This window comes from Triplophysa rosa, linkage group LG22 (assembly GCF_024868665.1).
Source record: "Triplophysa rosa linkage group LG22, Trosa_1v2, whole genome shotgun sequence".
In the NCBI taxonomy this organism is placed as follows: domain Eukaryota; kingdom Metazoa; phylum Chordata; class Actinopteri; order Cypriniformes; family Nemacheilidae; genus Triplophysa; species Triplophysa rosa.
In genome coordinates, this window is record NC_079911.1 from 16045827 (window position 1) to 16069971 (window position 24145).

A 24145-nucleotide genomic window follows, 5' to 3' on the forward strand; every position below is an offset into this window, starting at 1 on the left:
AAATAATTGTACACTAACCATTGAATAAATATTTTTAAGCTCATCTGTAAAAAATCCAAACCTTCCATGAGAAAAAAAACTTCCAGTTAAACCCACAACACCAATACTGTATATGGTGGCATTGTAGTCAGCTTGTCATTATATTTTAAAACAAACCATAGTACACAACAGAATATCAATAGTAAATAATTATATCATTAAATTATATTTAATGATATAATTCTGTAGAATTATATCATTAAAATACATTAAGGAATGTTATCTATACAAGATAGTATAATTATACATGATAGTATACATAAGTGTGATGGTTTCGCTTAAGTTGAAAACAGTATTATTTAAACATTATTTAAGCTATTATTTGCTAGATCCTTTCATTGTGATTTTCCTGCCGTTAGGGGGCGGTGTGGCTCAGCCGCATGACGTCATCAAATGCACCTCGTCTTTCTCTCGCCTCTGAGCTTTCAAGTGCACAAGTTAGTTTTGCAACGGGTTTATCGCGAAAGTAGTATCAAAAGTCAAGGCGAGAAGATTTAAAACTGCAGTGACAGGTTTGAGAGGTTATAGATGCCTATTTATAAGCAATTCAAATCTGAATCTAGGAAAACGTGTAAATATGTGCTGTGCATTTGTATTGAAGGCAGCTGCATTTTGTTTCACACACAACATCTTAATTTAAGGTGCTGACTGACAAGAGAGTCTCTCATTGATATGAGCACACAGTAATAAGCAGCAGTGTGCAGTTGATGAAGCGCATGTGGAAACATGTGGTTTATACATATAGCTCAGGTGAACACAATTACCCAACTTTGTTTTTGCCTTTGGGCTTTCCATTGGCTAATGCAGCTCTGAACAGGGATGTGTGATAAATACATAGCACCTTGTTTAAATATTATCACATTTAAACATATTTAAAATGTTTTATTTAATTGAGGAACATGTAAATGCAACATCGAGCAGACTGTTAATATGCAGATAAAGCAAATCAAGTTGAAGCATCTTGCAAGTAAGCTGTGTTTTATGAAAAACACATGTGCAACTGCATCCTGATTCATAGTGACTCAGCGTTTCAGTTCAGTATATTTATAAATTCTACATCATCAGAATAAATAAAAAACGACCCACATGCTTATTATTTTATATAATTTTATAAACGCTTAAAATAATGTATCATCTAAAAACTATTTAATTTAAAAAAACATTGTTCTCCGTGTTTATACGTGAGACATGTTCAAAATTAAATAATTTTTAATTTAAATAAATTATAAATAATTACTTTTTGAAACTGGTTGTCAGTGAAGTCCGGAAAGCCTCGTCACGTGACTCGCCCGGCATTTAAAGGCTCAGCCGGTTCGCTCAGATCCACACAAACACCTGTGAGTTAGTCGGGCACTTACCGAGAAAGTTATTTCTTCTACTTAAGTTTTTTTCTTAGACATTTAGTCTGTTTTATCGTTTGAGGTGAGTTAACATTTACATGTTTTATAGACGTTCTCAAGTGCTTGCAAAGTATTTTTTTAACATTTTGGAGTGATGTTCCATTGACTGACATGACCGTGTTTTGTCTTACAGACTTTGGAGTATGTTCTTTGTTTGTACTTTTTCTGTACGTTTCTCTATGGAAGAACAAGACCACGATATTTTAGTTGAAAGTAATTTCAACCAGAGAGACGCTTTCAGAGAATCTTGACCGGTCGGAGTGTGAAAAAGTGTTCTTCCAAAGCGGTTAGTACGAAAAGTTGCCGACCCAAAACACTTAATGTATTGTTGTTAAAGAGCTGTGTATTTCGTTTAAAATGGCCGGTCTGTGAGCTCGTGTAATACTTTTGTGTATATCCGCACTTGGTTCTTTTGTGCGGTAGGAGATCACAAAGACCCAAGCGGATGTCTAAACATACGGTGACGTCATCAGCGCGTTGGCATCTATGAGAACACGATGTTCCTGTTTATTCATTACGATTATCTTGTAGAGACACGTGATCTTAAACCTACATTAAGCACAGAATGTGTTCCACCCCAAATGACTCTTAAATCCATTTACCCAATCGTGGTTTAATGATTATATATATTATGTGTCTGTCTGTATTTATTATAACCATAATTTACTTTGTCTATCATACATAATTTTTATATATATAAAAAATAATATTGTGCTGTTTGAGATGTGTGCTTTTATTTTATATAGGTAAAAGCTTAAATAAAACCATATTATTTTTCCAGGTTGGGTGGAGTTCACCTATCTTGTTTACTTCATTGGTTTTCGACACATTAATTCATCTTTACATTCCTGTAATTCTGACTGCAACGAAACATGGTTGGATTCAGAGCTAGTGATGTTCCCCCTACAGCCACGGTGAAATTTATTGGTGCAGGAACTGCAGCCTGCATCGCAGACCTCTTCACATTTCCACTCGACACTGCAAAAGTTCGGCTTCAGGTGAGCTTCCATTGTGTGAAATCTGACTACTTGCTAATGACTATTTGCTTGTACTGAACGACAGCTGAGCTAGCAGCTGTCTAAAGATAACAAAGAGATGCATGCGACCAATGGTTTGACTACCAGAAACCAAAACAAACCATACTTTCATTTTAGGTGAACACCATTAACGTGACAAACATGCTGACATTAGCTCTATCTATTTCTCTTGACTCTCTTCACACTAGCCAAGTAAGCCGGTCCAGGGCTTGGTGATTATCCTTGCAGACTCCGGATCACTGTGGACCCTTTTAAGCTGAAGATGCCCCGTTTCTGTAAAGTTCTCCTTTCCACCTTTTTGTTCTGTACAGATTCAGGGTGAAGCCAAAGGTCCTGCCAACCCAGGTCATGGTCAGATTAAGTATCGTGGCGTGTTCGGCACTATCAGCACCATGGTTCGTGTTGAGGGGCCGCGCAGCCTCTACAACGGGCTGGTCGCAGGACTGCAGCGTCAGATGAGCTTTGCATCTGTACGCATTGGCCTCTATGATTCTGTCAAGCAGATCTACACCAAAGGGTCTGATCGTAAGTTCACGTTCATGTGTTCTTCATAAGCCAGACACATTGTGATTTTGCTGCAGGCATGAGTGGAAACTGTTGTGTAAGCCCTCTCAATGCATTGTTCTAATAGATGTAGGGATTGGCAGTCGGCTGATGGCAGGCTGTACGACTGGAGCAATGGCAGTTGCTGTGGCCCAACCTACTGATGTGGTGAAGGTCCGGTTTCAAGCTCAGATCAGCTCTGGAGCCAATAAACGTTACCATGGCACGATGGATGCATATCGGACCATTGCGAAGCAAGAAGGCTTTCGTGGTCTGTGGAGAGGTGGGTGGAGCTACAAAGCACTTTTTTTTTCAGTTCATTATCTGACATCAGTCTTGTTCTAATTCATTTCTTTGAACACTTTAAAGGAACTGGACCAAACATCACCCGCAATGCCATTGTAAACTGCACGGAGCTGGTGACCTATGACCTCATCAAAGATGAACTTATTAAATCATCACTGATGACTGGTAAGATGAAGCTATTGGAAGCACTGCAGTTTTTTTTTTTTGTAACTGTCATTATTAGACACTTTTTATAATGGTTGTTGTCTACAGATGATTTTCCCTGCCATTTCACATCTGCTTTTGGAGCTGGTTTCTGCACCACTGTGATCGCCTCTCCTGTCGACGTTGTGAAGACAAGATACATGAACTCTGCCCAAGGCCAGTACAGCAGCGCCCTCAACTGTGCTGTAGCCATGCTGACTAAAGAAGGACCAAAGGCTTTTTACAAGGGGTAAGACTTCTGATTATCTGACTGTCGTCAAGAATCCTCTGTACTGTTATCACTCGAGAACGTTTGCAAACCTGACTTGTTTTTCTCTTTCAGATTCATGCCATCATTTTTGCGCCTGGGTTCCTGGAACGTGGTCATGTTTGTCACCTATGAGCAGCTGAAACGGGCCCTTATGGCAGCTCGCCATAACTGGGTCACTGTTTAAGCAGCAAATGCAGTTCCAGTAGTTGAGCTTTGCTGGCACGTCTTTGCTTTCTCATCTGTATTTCTTGTTTACATGTTCATTAATTTTATTTTGCTTTTATGCAGGACTCTAATGTTCCTAAAAATCTCAATAAAATTGAGTCCATTCTTAAACATCACTGTCACTCTTTTGTACCTTGTTCATAAGTTTAATGTTTTGTAGAATTTTTCATGACAACTAAATAGACTTTAAATATTTATGATGGGATCTGTGAGTGCTTGTTTCAGAAGCTGCTGCTTCTTTGCAGAGAGCTTCTCTGGAAAATGTGTAATAAAGCGAATGATCAGGTCCCCTCTTCTGGATGGGCTGCTGGCCAGAGGCATTCCCTCCCCTGTCACAACTTTGTTGTACTGTGGGCTGTGGCAGAAACATACATATTGACAGTCTATTATGGTTACATGCCAGTTTTCAGTGTTATGTAAAACTGATGGACAACTTTTACATTTGATGGAGTTGCTGGTTTATAGATCTGCTCTTTAGAGGCTTACTTTACCAAGCAATGTAAATCATTAAATTTGTTTACTCACTGCACAGTGTCATTAATTGGAATGTTGAGAAGCCTGCTATCTAGTGTCTCAACTTCCACTGAGAATCCAGTCAAAGCCTAGTGTTTAAAGGGAAATTATTCATTTTTTTTGTCACAAATATACACCGTGATATACTTGGAACAAAAATTCTATGGAACAATATTAATGTCCTAATACATAGGCTAACTCCCTTTAGCAAATCTCTAAGATCACTGGAGTTATCTACAGTACAGTAGAAAAGCCTAGCATATACTATTCAGAAGCAGAAAAGCTCCAGATATTACTTTTGTCAAAAAAGTTTCTCACCTTTTCAAGCGAGATGTGTGCGGTGTAGTACAAGTCGTCATTTTGGCGGACAAAGCGTGGATGATGCTTTTGTCTTATAACGAAAACAATATCTGCTGGGATATTGTTTGGTCCCTGTGTGGGGAAAGACCACATGTCAGCTTTTCTGTGATGTCCATGTTAAGCAAATTGAAAACCAAAATAACAAAACAGTATGTTCAGTCATGCCTGGTCTCCTTCATTTGGGAATGTAATGCACGTCCCTTCGCTCCATCCTGCTTTTACATTGAAGGTTAAAATTTTGTCCCTGATGCTAGATGTGAGTCCATCTTCATTCATCACCTAAATAAAACATGTCTCTACGCTGAAATTAATTTCTCGCTGAATGCAATCCACATCATTTTGTTTTACATTTTGTTTTACAATCCACATAATTGATATCACATATATCTTACCCTACGGGATATCTTAATCTTCTTTGTGCACCCATAGTAAAGGTCCTCCAAGGCTAAGTGAAGGTCTCTCTCTATTGGTGGATCTTGTATTTTTTCTTTTTGTCCACGCAGGGTGCTCAAACCTGTGTTTACCTCACTACCATCTGTGGTAAAGAAATCTGTAAAGATGGCTCGTTTATAAATCAAGGTGGGTAATGTCCATGAAGACCATACAAGAAGTTCTATACAACAATTCACCTGCAAAAGGGTTATCTCCTCCAAAAAACTGTCTGAATGTTTCTTCTGCATTTCCATGATAGGTATATCCTGATGACCAGGCACCACTGGCCCCCAGCTCAGATGGGATTCCTCCTTTCAAACCCTCCTCTTCAAACTTGTCATAAGTGGCCTTTTTACGTGCTGCAGTGAATCAGAACCATAAACATATGACAAAGAAAGTTCACAGCTGGGAACCACGAATGAGATGTGTATGACGTAAATTATCTGTGGTTAATGCTATGTGAAGGTTAAGTTAAAACCCCTGATCTAAGTCACTTTAAAGTTGTTCACTTACAAAGAAGTACTGTGATATCATACTGGTAAGATACCTTGTCGAAAACATGGTAATAATATACTTTAGCTGTGGTGTTTGCTTTTGTATTGTTTGTAGTTTTGTTGACTCACGGTCGCTCAACACATCAAATGCCTCCGCGAGCAGAATGAAGCGCTCGGCGGAGCACGCGTGGCTGCTGCCGCGCGGATGATGCTTCAGCGCGAGCCGCCGGTACCTAATCTCGAAATAATAAGTATTTTGTCAACCGCCTGAAGTGCTGGAATACCTTATTAACATTTTAATATTATTATTTAAATTGAGGATATATTTTAAATAAATCAGAACTTACGCTTTATTGATATCAGTATCAGTTGCATTGCGATTAATTTCCAAAACAGCGTAATAATCTCTTCCCATCTCGAAATGTTAATCTAATTTATATTTAAACCTGAACACAAATACACTGCTTCGACAATCGATTGTCAGTTAAATGTGAATTCACATCTGTGAAGACGGTTTACTGCTGTGTTGACGACGGAAGGTTGCTATGGGAACGTAGCTAGGAGTTCTGGGCAATGCAGTCCCAAACAATTGTTGCTTAGTATTATTATTAGTTTCATCGTAGGAATTAAAAACGTAAACTCATAGGCGTTTGCCTTCGCTATCATATTCAAAGCCACAGATCGTATAAAAATGACCAGATATAAAAAAAATCACAAGGTTTTATTTTTCTTTAAAGATTTATTAATTACAGCACATAAGGAAAAGAAAGAATAGAATGAAACAACATTATTTATACAAAAACACTATTTAAAATTGTATCATTTAATTATTCATTTTTGCAATAAGTCCCTCAAGCTCTGGTCTTGCTTTGAAACGAGACTGGAAATCTGCTTCTGTGTGCTGTAAAAACATAAAAATACATGAGGACATAAAACACACCATCAAATTAAGACAAGACTTACATAAAAGCACAAACACAATACTACATAAATCAATGTTAGGTTTTTTTTACCTCCTTCACACAGAGTTGTACACCTTCAGGCTGGTTCTTCAGAAGAACCTCCATGAATATTGGACAAAGGGTTGCCTTCATTTCACTTATCTAAACAAAGTATAAAAATGCCACCAATCAATGTGCCATCTGCACTGCAGTGGGCTAATAATCTAATGATATGAAACTCAATGTTGTGAAATTAACTCTACCTGAACAAAACGTTCATATGTTTTCAGAATCCCATCTACATACATCTTGGTACCTTGGTCTTGCATCACCATGACCTCTGTGGTTTTCGTAGGCAGGGCATAGCTTCATAATGCAAATGACATAATTAACATCCTTGCATACAGAATTGCGTCAGAGAATCTGTGAACAAAATCTCACCTTTCAACAACTTTGATGTCTAAGTGATTGCAGAAATTGTGGATGTACTGAGAATAATGTTCCACCAGTGTCATGTCATAGCCTGAGACGCACACGTTTAACACACCAAACTCTGTGTCACTTGCAGCTTTAATCTGCTTCATTTGAATTTTGTCTTTCTTCTTCTTTGGCTGAATACAAATAATATCAGCTCATGTTAATCAAAGCATAAACACATGTTGTATAGCATAACTGTAGGAAATAAAACTTTCTTGGTCTTACTAATGTTTTTGGAAGAAGATGTCTGTACTTTCCAATTCCATGTGTTGGCATTGATCTGTACTGTCTGTTAGTCAGCAAGGCACCTGGGTACAAACAAAAATATCATATGATTACTGACAGCTAATTGTTATGGATGTCATTAGAATACTGTATAATATAAACAGAAGAACTTTAGATTTTTTTTCTCCTACCCCAAGGCACCTTCTGTGTAGTTAATAATTCATTTCTGTAACAACAGAGAAACAATATAAACTTTCTTAAGTTTAATTAAATAATTATAATAGCTATGGAGAAGTGCTAGAACAGTAATATATTAAATGATACCCACTGGACTGAGGATGCAGCACACATCAGTGCCCGTGTGTTCTGAAGCAATATAACCTGTAAGCAGAAGAATGAGAGAAACATCTAAAACAGGAACATTGGAAGATCTGTAAAAATTAAATGACATATACAGTTAAACCACTCAGCACAGATCTGATGTAACGTTACGACCTTGGAACATCACATTTACAACATATACAACAAACAACGTTTTAGGTGTCAAACGATATATACGTTACCTTTTTAATTGACGTTAAGTAGTTCATTGTTCCACGAATATATTTTAACTCAGAAGAAATGTTTTAAAACAAGCAGGAGAAGTGCATGCACATGCGTTCTTCACGGGTCCCAGCAAACGTTTTAACATGCATTCAGCCGAGTACTGCCACCTACTGGAGAAACGACACATCTGAAAATCACTTGAGTGTCATACAGAACACGGATTTAAAAATTAAAAATATTAAAATATCTGAATAAAAAAAGACTACACTTGCAATTTCTGTACGATTGAAATGGAAACCATTTTATATAGTAGAAGAAACTGAATATTGCTTTACAGCTGACTGGATTCGACATAATGATATACTTAACGATAATAAACTGATAAAAAATGATAATGATATAAAAATGTTTATCTAATTTGTAGGTCGCTTTGGATTAAAGCGTCTGCTAAACGACTAAATGTAAATGTACTTCAGTGAGCATGGAATTAACAAGGATAAGGGATATCAGGCATATTTTATACAGTTATTACACATATCTTACACAGAAAATGTTACATTCATAGCATTTATTGGTCTGACTCCAAACTTTTCTCTGTTTTAAAAGCATTTCAAGCTTGTCTCAGGGAGCACTACTTGTAAGTATCTTAGAATAGAATCGTCTTTTAAATGTATAAACGTCTAAACATGTTAAAAGAAAAGATTAAAATGGACTTAAAATGAACTACTGCTACTGAACCATTGAAAACTGAAAAAAATTAAACAAAAAAAATGTCATAGTTATGTGTGAGAAATAGGGATTTTGTAGGGATTGTCGGTACCGACAATTGTCGGTACACGATCCGGGATGCCTGCACGATCCGTTCTGCGCATGCGCATAATGACGTGGTAAACAACTTCACGGTTTCCCTACACTATTGGTATCAAGCATGCGATGAAACACTTGACGGCCAGACGGCACAACTGGCGGCATATTTTTGTAGGCTACATCGTGTTTTTCATTTAACAGTTCACGGCGGGTCTATTTTGATGTTTTAAAATGTAGCTTACGCTATGCATTACGATGTGTTTACGTGGTTGCCAATCCAAAATAATAAAGGAGTTGTTACATGAACATACACGATTTTGGTTACATGTGGAATAAAGTCTGAGTCTTGAGAGTCTGTCACTGCAAACCTTCAGTTTCCTCCATACTCCCCTTTGCGATTCATTGCTGCATGGCATTAGGCCTACTTAACTTGCTGTGTTTCGATCTGAGGTCAGTAGTATTGTCAAAGACGGTTTTTAGCTGCTAATATTAGTTAACTTTAAATCGACTCGTTTTGTATTAGTATGGGTCTATATATAGGCTAATATATCTATCTATATAATCTAAATGAGGAATAATCCCTTCAATGGTGTTTACAGAACACAATAAGGAACATAATATGCATTTCCGCCTAGACTATCCGCACTTACATGAAGAAAGAACTACAAACAAGTCTGGGGAAACGTTACAGAGTATTTCAACGCATAGTGTGCACACAGCAGTGACATGAGACCAGAGGTGGACAGTAGTGAAAGTCGCGGTACAAAGGTGCTCAAGCGTGGAACAGATCGTGCAGTGTCGTCGCTAAACAGAATTGTCTACCACGTCATTATGCGCATGCGCGGACGGATCGTGCAGGCATCCCGGATCGTGTACCGACAGTCGTCGCTAAACAGAATTGTCTACCACGTCATTATGCGCATGCGCGGACGGATCGTGCAGGCATCCCGGATCGTGTACCGACAAACCCGATGATGCAGGGCAGTGACGTGATCGATCGTGACGTGGCGTTTGCAGAGCTCAACCTACACTGATACGCGTCCCGCCTTCTTCCCATAGAATCCCACTGTATTCGGGTTCCCTTGCTCCTATACTATTGCATTTTCTCTCTCCCAGATTTTATACATAGTCAGAAAAAAATATGACATTGAAGATATATGGCTCAGCCAGGCACGTCTGCACAGGCATTGAAGAAAATAAATGTGTTCAAATATGTATACAGGCCTCAATAGCATATATTAAAATAGTGATGTGGTGAAACAGACTTATACTTACAATGTGGCCTGATGAATTATCTAGTGCTGTGTAAATAATTAGACGAACCTGCTGAATGGATGTTTGTCAATTCTAATCACAATAATCCTATTGGCTGAGCTTAGCTTTGATTTAGTAACCCTACAGGCTGAGCTCAGCTGTCACTCACAGATCTGTTAGGTTGCGCGGAAGAACTGGGCCTGAACGGGCGGCTGTTTAAGACTCTCAAACCCAGCCGAATTATAGATAACGGGATATAAAACCTTTATATATAACTTTATTTTGCATTGTGGTTGTTATAACAGAACATTCACACCCCCTGAAGGCCCAGCGGAACCGGCAGCATGTCTGGAGCAGGAGATTTCGGGAACCCGCTCCGCAAATTCAAGCTGGTGTTTCTGGGAGAACAGAGCGGTGAGTTCAGAACCGAACCATGAGTGTTCGGCGGTCTTTACGGTATATCTCGCTTTACGGTATCACTTTTTGTAAGCGAGTGAATGTTTATCAGTGCATACCCGAGATGATGTATATGTGTGTCTCCCAAGGGTTGGAGTATATGTAAATATCTGAGTGTGTGTCCGAGAGTGTGTGTTTAACGAGGAATGTAAATGTTTTTTCGAGTGTGTGTGTGTGTGTTTGTGTGTGTCATGGAAGGTGCCCTAATATGTGAGAATACGATTGTCTACATGTCTGATAAGCGTGTCCATATGAGAATGTGGATTCTTTGAGAGTTTGCGTTGAGAATGAGTGTGTGTCAGAGAATACTCTTGTGTGATGGCATGTGTGTGTGAAGGAGTGGCGTTTCTAATTTTGGTTCAGTTGCCATCAAGTCTGGACCACTGACACTGAAAGTATCGATGCATCGGATGTTGCAAACTTTTAAAAGTGTAGTAGTGTAGTGTTGTTCGTATTTGCACAGTGTATTTTTGCCCCTAACATGATATTCTCATGTTTGGCTCAAAATACTTTTATTTTTGGAATGTTTTGCTATTGAACACTTATATTTCAAAAGCCTTAGAGAACTTTAAGTTGTAGCTTGAGATGATGTCACTTTTAAACACAACATCCAATGACTGTACTGTAGGTTGTTATCACTAAACTGTGTGTCAGCCTTACCACATGAGACTGCAAAGACTTCACCGCAACCATGGCCTGAGGTCATTTGTTGAAACTGTTATTTTCGGGTCAGTGCTGCTACTGCTGCGCTGTCATTGTGCCTTAAGTTACAACCGTTTGGTTTCTAATTGCACACAAACATGTGTTTTGATTCTGTGATGTACTTTTGCTGCCAAGTTAAAGGGATAGTTCTCCCAAAAATAAAAAGTCTGTTATCATGTATTCACCTGCATGTCGCTCATATTCAGAGCAATCTAAATGGGTTTTGTAAAATTGTTTGGCTTTTCTTGTGTGTTGTCAGTTTGAATGGTAAACAAACATCACATATTCAAAACGATTTGCATGAATTTACATGGACATTGATGCATGTTTATTTCATGGGGGATTTTTGGTTAAATTCATTGCATTTCAACTGCATGTGAGAAATCAGACATGTACAGCACAGGTTTATGCATTGATGCATTTTTTTTTGGGTTCAGACGCTTGACAGTCATGCTTTTTCCAAGTTCTCATTTTTTGGGGTCGTTCTTGTGAAATCAACTGCTTGCATGTCACTGTGTCCTGGTTTTACCTGCTTATCAGCTCAAAGGTTGGAAACACATAAATATACTTGACATTCAATGATGCAGAGAAAATCAACAATCATGATTGGTTGGACCACTTCCTTCTGCATTCTGGGAAGATGCATTATAGCATCATCAGTGGCCATTACACAAATGCCTCTGAAGTTTCAAACTGCATGTCAGCAGGATATACACATGTTGTAAAACCTCAGGACATTAATAATTCAATTTGTTTTGCAGTGGGAAAGACATCATTGATTACCAGATTTATGTATGACAGTTTCGACAACACCTACCAGGTTTGTCACGTTAATTTAAACAACTGCTTTTTGAAACTTTCAGATTTTTTATGTTATTGTTTTGGATGTTTCTTGAATTAGTGTTATTAGTCATTCAAGTTGTCTTTATTCTTTTACTTTTCAGGCCACAATAGGAATTGATTTCTTGTCAAAAACAATGTATCTTGAGGACAGAACAGTAAGTTTTTTTTGTTCTACCAATAAACACACATATCTTTTTATGTACATAGTTTGTCATAAAACATTATTGAACACACAAATGTGTCTGGGAAGCTGTAGTTTGATGATTGATGTTTATTTAAATTTTTTTTTAGTTTACATTGTTTAGTGTCTTGTTTAGTGTAAGGTTGCATAACTGATCTTAAAGTGATAGTTCACCCAAAAATAAAAATTCTGTCATTATTTATTATTTACTCTTTTCCTTTCAAACCTTAATGACTTTCTTTCTTCTACAGAACACAAAAGAAGATATTTTGAAGCATGTTTGCTAACTGGTCCCCATTCACTTGCATTGGTTTTGTGTCCATACAATAGAAGTGAATGAGGGGCAGTGCTGTTTGGTTACCAACTCTCTTAAAAATATCTTTATTTGTGTTCTGCGGAAGATAGAAAGTCATAACGGTTCAAAAAGGACAAGAGGGTGAGTAAATGAGATGAAAGAATTTTCATTTTGGGTGAACTATCACTTTAATGCATTAATATTTAAAGGAGTCATATGACATGGCTAAAACAAATATTATCGTTTGTTTTAGATGTAATGCAATGTGTATACACGATTTAAGGTTCAAAAACGCTGTATTTTCCACATACCGTGCATGTTTGTATCTCCTCTTTGCCCCGCCTCTCTAAAACGCACATTTTTTTTACAAAGCTCATCGCTCTGAAAAGCGAGGTGTGCTATGATTGGCCAGTTAACCAGTGCGTAGTCAGGGGCGCAACTGCACATTTTCTGAGGGGTATGCGAGATCAGTATTGGCGCCCCCCATCGGCCACCCCAATATAGAAAACACACAACAAATAAAAAATCCACAGACAAGTTGTATATTACCTTTGGAGTCATTCTATTTTACATCATGTGAAGGTGACAATCAGATTTGCATCTATAACAGAAGCATAAAGATTTCCTTTTACAGAAACACTTTTCCAACTATCACAGTGTAACAGATATATAATTCTGAATAGATAAATAACAATCTGAAAAATAATTAAACAAAGGAGCAAAAAGTGCAATGTAATACACAATACACAATAAATTAGGGCAGAAACTAACGATTATGTTAATAACCGTATAATTGGACGATTGTTTTTTTTAATTAATCAGATAAAAGGCCAAACAGTTTTTAAATTGATATTTTGCTTATAATAACTAAATAAGACTTCAAATAAGGCTATTTATTGTATTCTTTGAAAAGTGAGTTTCACTTATGTAATCTAGAATTTTGACATTTAAAGCCTTTAACAAAAAAACAATCGAGTTGTAGCCCATTAGAGATGTGCTGATGAGGAAATAAACTTATTTTGATCTTTAAAGTTATACATTTAGATTATTCCCTTTCCTTCAACAAAAAGTATTATTAACATTATTTATTATTATCAGAATAAGACGAATAAGACGTATCACATGATATACTCGCGTTGTATTTTTTTGTTCTTTTCCCACTTAGGCCTACTTTAAAACAAATGCTTAGTTTGTGGTTCATTAATATTTAATAAAAACACAACAATAAAATTAGCCTATGTTAAACATACCTTTACTGTGCATTTATAATTAAATATTATTGAAAAAACGAAATAAGATGGATAACAGATATTATAACGCAAATAAATAAAAATCTTTGGATTTTCCCCTTGCTTTAAGCAATTTTAGTTTGTGGTTCACATTTTATCATTAAACATCATTAAAGTAAAACAAAGACAAACTCACTTACATTGAACGCTCAAATTATTTTTTATTAACTAACGTTCTTTTGCGCTCTTGTCTCTGTCATCCTGTCAATCATTGCGCTGTTTCAGTGTCCACACGCAATATCTTCGGTGCTCTGTGCTGCGCGCTGTTTGCAGAAGACGCAACTGCTCAAGTTATGTGAAGGACACAGACCTGACGTTCAAACTGCACAGCTCGCGTAGTCATATGGGGAAAACGCGTCCGACGATTAATGAAGAACCCGATAATGCGTGATAGTGGGAGACTTAACAGCTTTAACAACCGTCTCAGACTCTCCCGAATGTAATTATAAAGCTCCTTCACAAACATAGATTTATTTTATAAGCGCCAAAGATGTAGGCCTAGAGGTGACCTGATATTGTATTATAATAATACCTCTCAGGCAACGTTAAATAACTTGTTTTTTACTTGTCAATTTACTTTTCATTTTCATGTTCTGTTCTGCGCTTTGGGAAGTTTCTTTGCTCGATCCATTTGGTAATTTGACTTTAAAAGAGTGATTGGTTGACATAATAACTTGATTAAATAAATTATATATTTATTGAACTCATTTAAAATGCTATACAAAAGTGAAACTAAAACGTTTTAGATAATGACTTTTTCGTTATATTTTTTATAACGCTTTATTTTAAAAAAAGTTAAATAATATTTTTGCACAATGGCGCCCCCACTTGTGCGGCGCCCCTATGCACCGCATATACTGCATACCCCATTTTTGCGCCCCTGTGCGTAGTGATTGGTCGAATACTGCAAGCGTGTGACGGAAATGTAACGCCTCTTACCATATTTGTAACATCAGGTTCCAAAGCAATTGTACTGACAGGTACGCCCACCTTAATTGCGACTGTCTGTCAAATCATACCACGAACTGACGTAGATTTGTGGGGGTGTGGTTACACGAGGCGTTTCAGGCAGGTCTGGGTGAGCATTGGCTTTTAGATAGAATGCATCTTTTGTTCCATAACTTTAATTTTTGCATTTTTCTGTGTCTAATACATGCATGGGCAACTTATAACACACCAAAGACAGAAAAACACGTATCCGCGCCATATGACCCCTTTAGAGTGATAGTAAGTTATAGATGTAAGACCGGAAATGGCAGTGATGCTGTTCTATTAGTGAAGTTTTGTAGAGTTTAATGTAGTTAATATGCTTTATTGAAACACTGGGGTGGATGGTTTGATTGTGATATTGTTGTCTGTCCACATGAGCTACAACATAAGAAACCCCTGTGGCTCTCTCGACCTGATGAGTCCATTGCCCCAGCTCCTTTCTCTCCTTTTTTGTCTTTCTCTCTTTGTTTTGTTTTTTTGTCCATTCCTGCTCTTTGTATATGTTCCCTTCTGTTTTGAATTGGATTGTTACACCATGAGGATCTGCAGTCTTATATGGGCCCATTTAAAGACATTCATCTTACCATTAACCCTAATCCTTAACCCTATGCCATACATACCATAACCATGCTAAATGAACATTCCAGATTTATTACAAGTTAAGCTCTGTCAGCAGCATTGGCATACTAAAATAAAAATACATCTGGCTTTGTTAAAAAAAAACAGTTGCAACAGTGCCTCTGTTTCTGAGGATTTATAGATGGAGATGAAAATGAAAAGATTTTTGGAAGAATGCTTGTAACCAAACAGTTCTTGGTCACCATTGACTACCATAGTAGTAAAAATTGCTTTATAAAATTCTTTGTTCTGTTGAACAATAAAGGAGATATTTTGAGAAGAATGTATGAAAACAAACAGTTCTGGGGCACTTTTGACTACCACTGTAATTTTCCCACAATGGTAGTCAATGGTGGTTTGGTTACAAGCATTCTTCCAAATATCTGTTTATCAGAACAAAGAATTTAATACAGATTTGGAACAACTCAAGGGTGAGTAAATGCCCAAATTTTTATTTTTGGGTGAACTGTCCCTTTAAGTATTCAGCCAATTTTCAAGGTGTATATGCTTCTGGTTATGCATATCAACATACTATCTGTGGAAAAGTAACATTTGTTTTCTGTTATAAATTAACATCATGCCTCATGCTGTTGATAGATGAATTTACGTTAAACTCATAAAAACATTTCTTTAAGAACCCATCAGAAGAATCGTAACCTAACTCTGAACTTCGGCCCGTCTGAGGAAACCTTTCAGTCCACTTTACTTTCTCTTATTTCTTTTGATTTTTTTCTTTCCATTTCATTTTTTTTAGACCTTTTTATTTTCCATGTTTTTCCTTTTTTCCTTTATTCTCCTCCTTTTCTTTTGTTTGTCCACGCACACAGATCAGGCTGCAGCTCTGGGACACAGCAGGACAGGAGCGTTTCCGTAGCCTTATTCCCAGCTACATCAGAGATTCTGCTGCCGCTGTTGTAGTTTACGACATCACAAGTAGGTATCTGAGACCCGCTGTTTGTCCACTACCCCTCTTACCTCTGCCTCTTCCCGTTTCTCCCCCCCCCTTTCTCTCTCTCCGCGCTGGATCTCTGGTGCTAAAATGATCGGTTAGGTGCGTCTGCAGCTCTGGGACACGGCGGGACAGGAGCGCTTCCGCAGTCTGATTCCCAGCTACATCCGGGACTCTACGGTTGCTGTGGTGGTCTATGACATCACAAGTGAGTGTGGATCCTCGACGGTAAAACTTAAGGAAGAGGAACATCTGTCATTCCAACAGTTTCTTTTTTGACTTTGTCTTGTATCATTTTTTTCACTTTTACATCTTTTGCTTGTGTTTCTTTGTGCATTCATTGTTATATTTTCTTTGGTTTTGGCAGTTGCGTTTAAAATTCAGTGCTGCATTTGTTTTGTGCAGCATGTTTGTATCTTTCAGATTTTATTTAAAAAAAATGTTTACAATTACTGTTTAGAATTGTTCAAACTGTGATTTTGAAGGGGAAAACTGTAGCTGACTGTAAACTCCTTCCACAGACCGACTTCCTTTGACAAGCTCATGAGCACAGAAATGCTTCCAGCTTTGGAATGTCCTTCTTTCTTTCCTCTCCTTTTATCCTTGTGTTTTCTTTCTGCCTGGGATATGTGTCCCTGTCTATGATCCTCATGGATATCCTAAGGCTGTGATTTAACCCTCTCTGACATGTCTGTGACATCCTCCCGACAGATGTCAACTCATTCCAGCAGACCACCAAATGGATTGATGATGTCCGAACAGAGAGAGGAAGTGATGTCATCATTATGTTGGTTGGAAACAAAACAGATCTTGCAGATAAAAGGTTTACTCTGATATTAATTTCATTTTACATAGAATTAAAATGAAAAATAGATGATGCATCACTGTATCGCTATTTGATTGATCTATTTGCAAAGTAAATATTGTTATATCTTTTTTTGGTTCACTGCAGGCAAGTTTCTATTGAGGAAGGAGAAAGGAAGGCCAAAGAACTGAATGTAATGTTTATTGAAACTAGCGCTAAAGCGGGATACAATGTTAAACAGGTGAGTGTGTGTATGTGTAAGAGAGAAATTAGAATTTTCAGAATGATAGATGGGTGGTATTAACATAACATTTTCACTCAGTGGGAAGATTAAACTGTGAAAGTTCAACAGCTAACTTACTTTGTTAGTTTTTCTACTTCTAGCTGTTCCGGCGTGTAGCAGCAGCTCTTCCTGGTATGGAAAGCACACAGGACAAGAGCCGAGAGGACAGTATCCTTCACATATATACACATACATTGGCATGTATACATTTCTGAGAATTGCCTGTTTCCTTAATTCCAATTCTTTCAGTGATTGACATAAAATTGGAAAAGCCTCCAGAACAACCCGTCAGCGAAGGCGTCTGTTCCTGCTAAAGGCCAAAATTCTTTTCTGTGCCATGTCTTTTGTTGATGCCCTTTCAGATGCTCTCAAACGCTCTCGCAGCATCTCTGGATATTCTGCACAGATGCACCGCCCCCCCCGGAGGAAGTAGAACACTACCTGTCTGTCAACCCCATTTCCGTGGTTACTGCCGACCCACTCAAATGACTTTAATTCCAAAGCAAAACATCTGTGTGAACGCTTTTTCTATTAATTGTTTCCGTTATTCTTGCACCTTTTGTGGTGTTTTTGTTCACACTCGAAACACTTTGTAAAGTGTTGTTTGTGTTTGTGTTTGTGTTTATGCTTCTGCATCTGCAGAGATCCACGTTTTGTTTTATGTAAATTAAAATAATACTTATATTAATGTAACCATGATGTGAATAGGAACAAATTGAGCTAAATAAATAATAAATACACAACTAATCCAGACATGATATCTAGATTCAAATATGTGAGACATAGCCACTAGATTCACGGTGCAGAGATAGACAAAATGTTTGCAGCGTGTTTTGGGACTATCCAAGTTTAGATTTTATACATACAGCTGTGTTCAATCCGTTGAAGAGGCAATGTTTCGTCTTGAGACAGAAGAGAGGAAAGTGTAGAAACCAGTTTGGGAAAGCTGATTTTAGCTTTCTTTTCCTTTTAAGCACCTGGTTTCTCTCGGCTGTTTGTCTTTATCTTGGATGCCATTTTTATCAAGTTTATTTTATTTAGAAAATTAGACAGTTTATAGCTTAGTCTAAAAGATAAACGGTTACTACAAAGACATATGTATATTGACGGATGTATCAGATCCAGTTTAGCAGATAATATGCAGACATGCCTTGAAGGTTTTGTTTTATTGGGCTTCCACAGGCTTTGTTTTGTCGATTTGGTATTGTAAAGTTTGATTTGTGATCAACTAGATTTAGCTTGTTTTTCTTTGATTTGTTGAATCGATCACGAACGCTACTATTTATTTGTTCTCTGTCTGGTTTTATTTTTAAACACTGTAAAGTTTGCATACTGTAAATCATAAATACAGACATGTTAGATAGTCTGGCCCACAACAGCTGCTTTTTTAAAACATACTTTAATATGTTTCTCAAACTGTTCTAATCGGATGGAATCCTTTTTAAGGTTTGACAGATGCAGTTTGTGATTTCTTTCCACCAGAGAACGTTCAACATCGTTTCGTAAACCTGTCTGATGCATTTCAGATGGATTTTAACCTGAACTGTTGTGCTTGACACATACACTTATTATTTGCACTGCTAAAACTTATCAACATTCAGAGTCAACTATAATAAAATTCTGTTAAGCATCTACAATCAGTTTTTTTTTTGGATATTGTATGTATTGTGTGTACTTGGTCACAAGTCTGTTAATAAGATAGAAAGGAAGCAAAATGAAATGCAATCTTTGAAACTTGTGTATGTCAAGCAGCTTTCATTTATTTAAACTTAAGGTGCATAAAAGTTTGAAACTGCAAAATCGGTAGTGCAGTCTCGATGTTGCTCTGCCCCCCTCTAGTGGTCAATCCTGAGAACTGATTTCCTAAGCAGCTCAAACATATTTCTCAATTTTTTGTAGTTAGAAAACTTTAAATCTTACATTTAAAGAGCAATCAAAGGTGTGGTGGCTATCCCCAAACCTCATGCTATAAAACATAAAATTAATATTTTTTATAACTGGGAAATTCCTGGAGCTATTTATACATTTAAATAGGTTATCTTAATACTAAGCAACAGAATATAATGACACATAACTATATATACATTATACACAAAATAGTAAAATAGCAGCAAGACAATGCTAATTCTGTATTTAGTTGTGTGCTAAAACATACATTTTGTCATAACAGAATTATTGCCATTTTTTTACCATATTTGTACTTTTAATGTACTGTATTTTTATATGCATTTAAATCATCATCATAAAAACATTAGTTGACCGTGATGTTTACTGCGTTTAAACGGCATGTGTATATTCAGGAAGACGAGAGTTCACTGTCACTGGGGTTTGTTCTTGTCTTCTGGGGCTATTGGTACTTCAGTGATGATTCGGATTGGTCCGATTGGACTTCAGCAGAACCAGAAGGGCATCCATAGAAGTGAGCGCATCGCTGCACCTGCAGCCATTCCAGCCAAGAGACCCAATGCGATCTGTTCTCCAATGCCGTCGTAGTAAGTGTCTCTGTGCACCCACACATGCTGAGTCCCTGCAAAGAAGCACATCACATTTTGAGGGACAATCCAGGTGAAAGGTTTTGGTGCTCAAAGGTCCAGTGTACGAAATGTAGCGGCTTCTAGCGGTGAGATTGCAAATTGCAACCAACGGCTCACGCCACCCCTTCCCGGGTGACACAGAACTAAGATGTCATCACGTTTTTGCTTCTTTGCTGAAGGAGATAATTTATTTACAAAAGGTGTTCTGCAAAGCAGTTTGTCCATTTAGGGCTACTGTAGAAACATGTTGAATTCTGACCCACAGTGTATGTAGATAGAAAATGGCTCATTCTAAGGTAATAAAAACATAACGCTTCATTATGTAAGGTCTTTATACACCTCTGAAGACATCGTCATATATATTATATTGCATTTCTGTCAATAGATCCTCAAAAAAATGACACACTGCACCTTTTAGGCAACATTTACAATATGAGGACTGAGATCACACAAACTATTTTCTGTGTGGAATAAAGATGCGTGGCTCGCAGTTACATTTTTATTGACAAATGCTTTTCAAAATAGAATACATATACAGTACAGTATGTGTGTGTTTGTTTGTTTGACAGTATAGTGTTTTACCTCCACAACCTGTTCCTGGCATGATGTAGACTGCATTGTGGCTGTCAATTGGAACGGTCTGGTACGTATCATCAGAGGGATTGTAAGTGAAAACCTGCGGCCCAAAAAAGTACTGTGAGTTTGTATCCAAAGTGATTCACTGTTTACAGCGTATTTCCCGAGAACTGAAACCATGACCTTGATGTTTCAAGAGTCATGTTCTACCAATGCACAAACCACATATTACTTACAGGATTTCTTCTGGCTTCCAGAAGTGTGAGTTTCCAGGCTCTAAAAAAGCAAAAGGACAGAAATCAATTGGGCTAGATTGGTTGGGGCTTCACTCGTGGTGGGAGGGGTTAGGTTAGAAAGCCAATGGTCAAGACTTACAGGGCCTCATCTTCACTATTGGCACACAGGGTTAGAGTAGACCCGTTCTTCAGATGCACCACTAGCAGATTCTCTCTTGGATGAGTCTCAGGGGGACATACACCTGCCCACAGAAACGCCAACTTTACATTAAACATCAACAGGTAATGTTTTACTAACATACTTCATTGAAAATATGCTAGATGTTTTTCCTTTTTTTATCTCGCAAATAAAAGTAACATTTGATCCACATAGCTCATTTTGTGTTTTAAAGGAATAGTTAGCCTTCAAAATGAAAAATCTGTCATCATTTACCCACCCTGTTGTCTTTTTAAACCGGTGTGATTTTCTTTCTTCTGCAAAACACAAAAGAAGATATTTTGAAAAATGTTGGTAACCAAAAACCGTCAGTCCCCATTGATTTCTAATGTATGGACACAAAAGCAATGGAAGTCAATGCAATGCAAGACCAATGGTTTTCTGTCACCAACATTTTTCAAAATACCTTCTTTTGTGTTCTGCATGAGAAAGAAAGTCATACAGGTTTGAAATGAAAAGAGGGTATGTACATAATGACAGAATTTTTATTTCGAAGGTGCAGTTGGTGAACTATTCCTCTAAGCATCCGTTTCTTGTGCAGCAACAATGATTCTGAATTCACCTGCACACTCTAGTCCAGACTTCACATTCACACAGCTGGTCTTCAGACTCTCTCTGGTCTCAAAGTCTCTTCTGTTTTCAGATTTGTAAAACATGAAGCTCCCGTCTATCCACAGGTCACACCAGTTTAGTTTCCAGCGTTTGAGAACTGAAGCTGAGGGAGGACATTTGTCAGATTGTTACATTGTTATGAAAACGGCCTATTCACAAACTCATCATAATATGATTAATTGTCTCTTTCTATTGTTCATTGTGAAACTACTGTTTTAATAACATGTCTTCATGTATAGCTACAGGAACAACTCTCTCTTCTTTTGTGTTTTTAGAGTCTCTATGGGTGAAGTCACCCTGGAGTCACCATTACTGTACTATAATAACACTGCGAGTAAGAGGATTACCGTAAACAGTGTCAGGCCTTGAGTTCCGTAACATATCTCTAGAACAGTCTTTTTCTTTTTTCATTTCATATGCATATCCACTCAGTTTTTTGGTATTGCTGATTCACTACTGTAGTATGTTTGAATATTCCTTATGTCCGTATCAATAACTAATTATTTACTCAATATTTTGTTATGTAGAAATTCACTGGTTGAGAAAAAGTAAAAGTGGCGTTCCTGTTACAGCATGTCTTTCATGGGTTATGCTATCCTATGTATAAATACCTGTTTCTGAAATTTACATTGTCTCCAGAGCCAGCCAGATTTCAGCAAAGCCATTGGTCTGACCAGCCAACTGCTCCAAGAAAATTCGAAATAATATTCCTGATGTTGGTGTGTTTGTTGAAGGCAGAGCTGGTGAGTTTGTTTGTGAGAGTCTCAGGAGTCTGAAGTACTGGAAGAGTTGTTTGATGACTCTGTCTCTAATCTCTAATCATGTGAACATCTTCACTTCACCAGTAATCTCAGATTATAGGACTGGGTCAGTCTGCGCTGTAAGATTCTCTCTGGGCATTCAGAGTTTTACCCGGTCAAGAACAGTTTCAATTGCACGGTTTCTTGTCACGGTGTAAGATTAAATATAATCTGTTTATTAAAAACAGTTCATTGGGCATTCACAGCAGTGTGTAATATACAATATCATAGGCCTAATATTACACAATATCTATTTTAAAGAGTATTTAAAAATAGGTTTAGCATTCAGTGGCTTGGTCGTCTTTTTTTATTTTATGGGCTTCCTCCCAAACAAAACATAAGACTAACCTCAACCCAAACTCTAAACCTAAAGTCAGTGGGGGTAGCACATTTTAAAGGTTACACAAAATGTCAGCATACCGATAGCGCCAACATTATTGTGTATTATCGCCACCTACTGGAGTGCTGTGTGGACCAGCGTTTATCTTCCAGAAAACTCGTCGTCTTAGATTTAAATGCTCTTATTCAGAATTCAGTTTCTTCAAATAATGAAACGAACTCTCTGATTCGTTAGGCTATATTCTTATCTTCCGCTCCCACCTTTCTAAGTTCCCTCTTCAGTTTCTCGTTCTGTAAAATATTTTTGACAGACAAGTGACATTTTCTACTGCAGAGATCTCCAACCCTGCTCCTGGAGGGTTGGATGTTTATTTATTAGTTGCAAAATTGGATATTTATTTATTAGTTGTACATTTGAATTACGCTTGGTATGCCCAACCCTTAAACTTGTTAAAATATTTTCATATATCACGTGGCGACGTGTGATCGATCGATCGATACAAATATGCGGTATTGTTCAAAGATTATAATGTACAAAGAAGTACAAATGCAAATCTATCACATAGATGTAACGAAACAATAACAACAGCCAGGGGAGATAATGAAGTGAATAGAGACTTAGATAAAATAAACAGAGCTAAATAAAGTAAAGGAATTGAAAAAAAAGTAATAAAAAATAGATAACTTTAAAAAAGACCGCAAGTAAACTACATTTGTAAAATAAAATACAAATAAAAACAGGACTAATGCAAATGGGGAATTTTTGTCATGAAATACAGGGGAAGAACCCAATTGCAGGCAGCGGGGATTAAGGGGTTAACAAAACAAGATTTATTAAATAATAAAACACAAAACAAGAACCCACGAGGGGGTATAACAGATAAACAGGATAACAGAATAAACGGGACGAAGACTAACTGACACTAAACTGAAAATAAACCACACATGACAAACTAAACTGGACACTTACTAGACTCACGAAACAGCAACAACAGGAACAGGAACATGAACATGAACAGGCAAAACAGCAAGCACAGGATTCAACAAGAACAGGGGTACACTGGACGATCACAAGACGCACTGAATACATACAATGCACCAGCACAAGACAAAGAAACAAGAGGGTATTTAAAGGAAACACAAACGAGGGATAACGACATGGGGCAGGTGTGAGACATTAAACACTCAGGGAAGGATAACGAGGAAACGAGAGGAATGGGGCCAATGACAAGACACTGGAGAGAACGTATATTACTGTCAAACGGACAATAATATGTTTCTCTCCACACATAACCAAAGACTTTGCCATGACTCTGCTACAGGACCAAGAAAAACATGACTAAGGAAGCAGAGCCATGACAGAAGCC

General features: G+C 37.5%; 5 protein-coding genes across 11 annotated transcripts; 2 read left to right on the forward strand and 3 right to left on the reverse strand.

Annotated features, from left to right (window-relative positions):
• The first annotated feature begins 1343 nt into the window (after positions 1 to 1343).
• Positions 1344 to 4115, forward strand: ucp2 (uncoupling protein 2). The gene is made up of 8 exons (XM_057321767.1): positions 1344 to 1461; positions 1573 to 1725; positions 2221 to 2437; positions 2788 to 3001; positions 3108 to 3302; positions 3389 to 3490; positions 3578 to 3758; positions 3852 to 4115. Exons 3-8 carry the CDS (start codon positions 2312 to 2314, stop codon positions 3961 to 3963), a joined length of 930 nt encoding a protein of 309 aa, XP_057177750.1. The 5' UTR covers positions 1344 to 1461; positions 1573 to 1725; positions 2221 to 2311; the 3' UTR covers positions 3964 to 4115.
• Positions 4116 to 4174: 59 nt separating this feature from the next.
• On the reverse strand, positions 4175 to 6326 carry dnajb13 (DnaJ heat shock protein family (Hsp40) member B13). Of its 4 annotated transcripts, none has more exons than XM_057321764.1 (8): positions 6151 to 6326; positions 5933 to 6036; positions 5507 to 5668; positions 5270 to 5412; positions 5043 to 5156; positions 4836 to 4949; positions 4530 to 4606; positions 4175 to 4359 (listed from the first exon to the last, which is right to left on the reverse strand). In XM_057321764.1, exons 1-8 carry the CDS (start codon positions 6216 to 6218, stop codon positions 4191 to 4193), a joined length of 951 nt encoding a protein of 316 aa, XP_057177747.1. In that variant the 5' UTR covers positions 6219 to 6326; the 3' UTR covers positions 4175 to 4190. The 4 variants fall into 4 exon arrangements, with proteins under 4 accessions (XP_057177747.1, XP_057177746.1, XP_057177749.1 ...); XM_057321763.1 differs by having other exon boundaries at positions 5270 to 5427; XM_057321766.1 differs by lacking the exon at positions 5043 to 5156 and having other exon boundaries at positions 5270 to 5427.
• Positions 6327 to 6531: 205 nt separating this feature from the next.
• mrpl48 (mitochondrial ribosomal protein L48) lies at positions 6532 to 8126 on the reverse strand. The gene is made up of 8 exons (XM_057321039.1): positions 8010 to 8126; positions 7775 to 7827; positions 7638 to 7672; positions 7447 to 7529; positions 7186 to 7355; positions 7008 to 7110; positions 6817 to 6906; positions 6532 to 6704 (listed from the first exon to the last, which is right to left on the reverse strand). The coding sequence occupies exons 1-8, from the start codon at positions 8034 to 8036 to the stop codon at positions 6627 to 6629; spliced, it is 639 nt and encodes a 212-aa protein (XP_057177022.1). The 5' UTR covers positions 8037 to 8126; the 3' UTR covers positions 6532 to 6626.
• Positions 8127 to 10222: 2096 nt separating this feature from the next.
• Positions 10223 to 19101, forward strand: rab6a (RAB6A, member RAS oncogene family). Of its 4 annotated transcripts, none has more exons than XM_057321041.1 (8): positions 10223 to 10467; positions 11973 to 12031; positions 12156 to 12209; positions 16255 to 16360; positions 17088 to 17199; positions 17329 to 17422; positions 17566 to 17632; positions 17714 to 19101. In XM_057321041.1, the coding sequence occupies exons 1-8, from the start codon at positions 10398 to 10400 to the stop codon at positions 17776 to 17778; spliced, it is 627 nt and encodes a 208-aa protein (XP_057177024.1). In that variant the 5' UTR covers positions 10223 to 10397; the 3' UTR covers positions 17779 to 19101. The 4 variants fall into 4 exon arrangements, with proteins under 4 accessions (XP_057177024.1, XP_057177023.1, XP_057177028.1 ...); XM_057321040.1 differs by lacking the exon at positions 16255 to 16360 and adding an exon at positions 16479 to 16584; XM_057321045.1 differs by lacking the exons at positions 16255 to 16360; positions 17714 to 19101 and adding an exon at positions 16479 to 16584 and having other exon boundaries at positions 17504 to 17611.
• Positions 19102 to 19214: 113 nt separating this feature from the next.
• On the reverse strand, positions 19215 to 22392 carry plekhb1 (pleckstrin homology domain containing B1). Its single transcript, XM_057321046.1, has 6 exons — positions 22251 to 22392; positions 21590 to 21742; positions 20950 to 21052; positions 20811 to 20850; positions 20581 to 20674; positions 19215 to 19991 (listed from the first exon to the last, which is right to left on the reverse strand). The coding sequence occupies exons 2-6, from the start codon at positions 21681 to 21683 to the stop codon at positions 19855 to 19857; spliced, it is 468 nt and encodes a 155-aa protein (XP_057177029.1). The 5' UTR covers positions 21684 to 21742; positions 22251 to 22392; the 3' UTR covers positions 19215 to 19854.
• Between the last annotated feature and the right edge of the window lie 1753 nt (positions 22393 to 24145).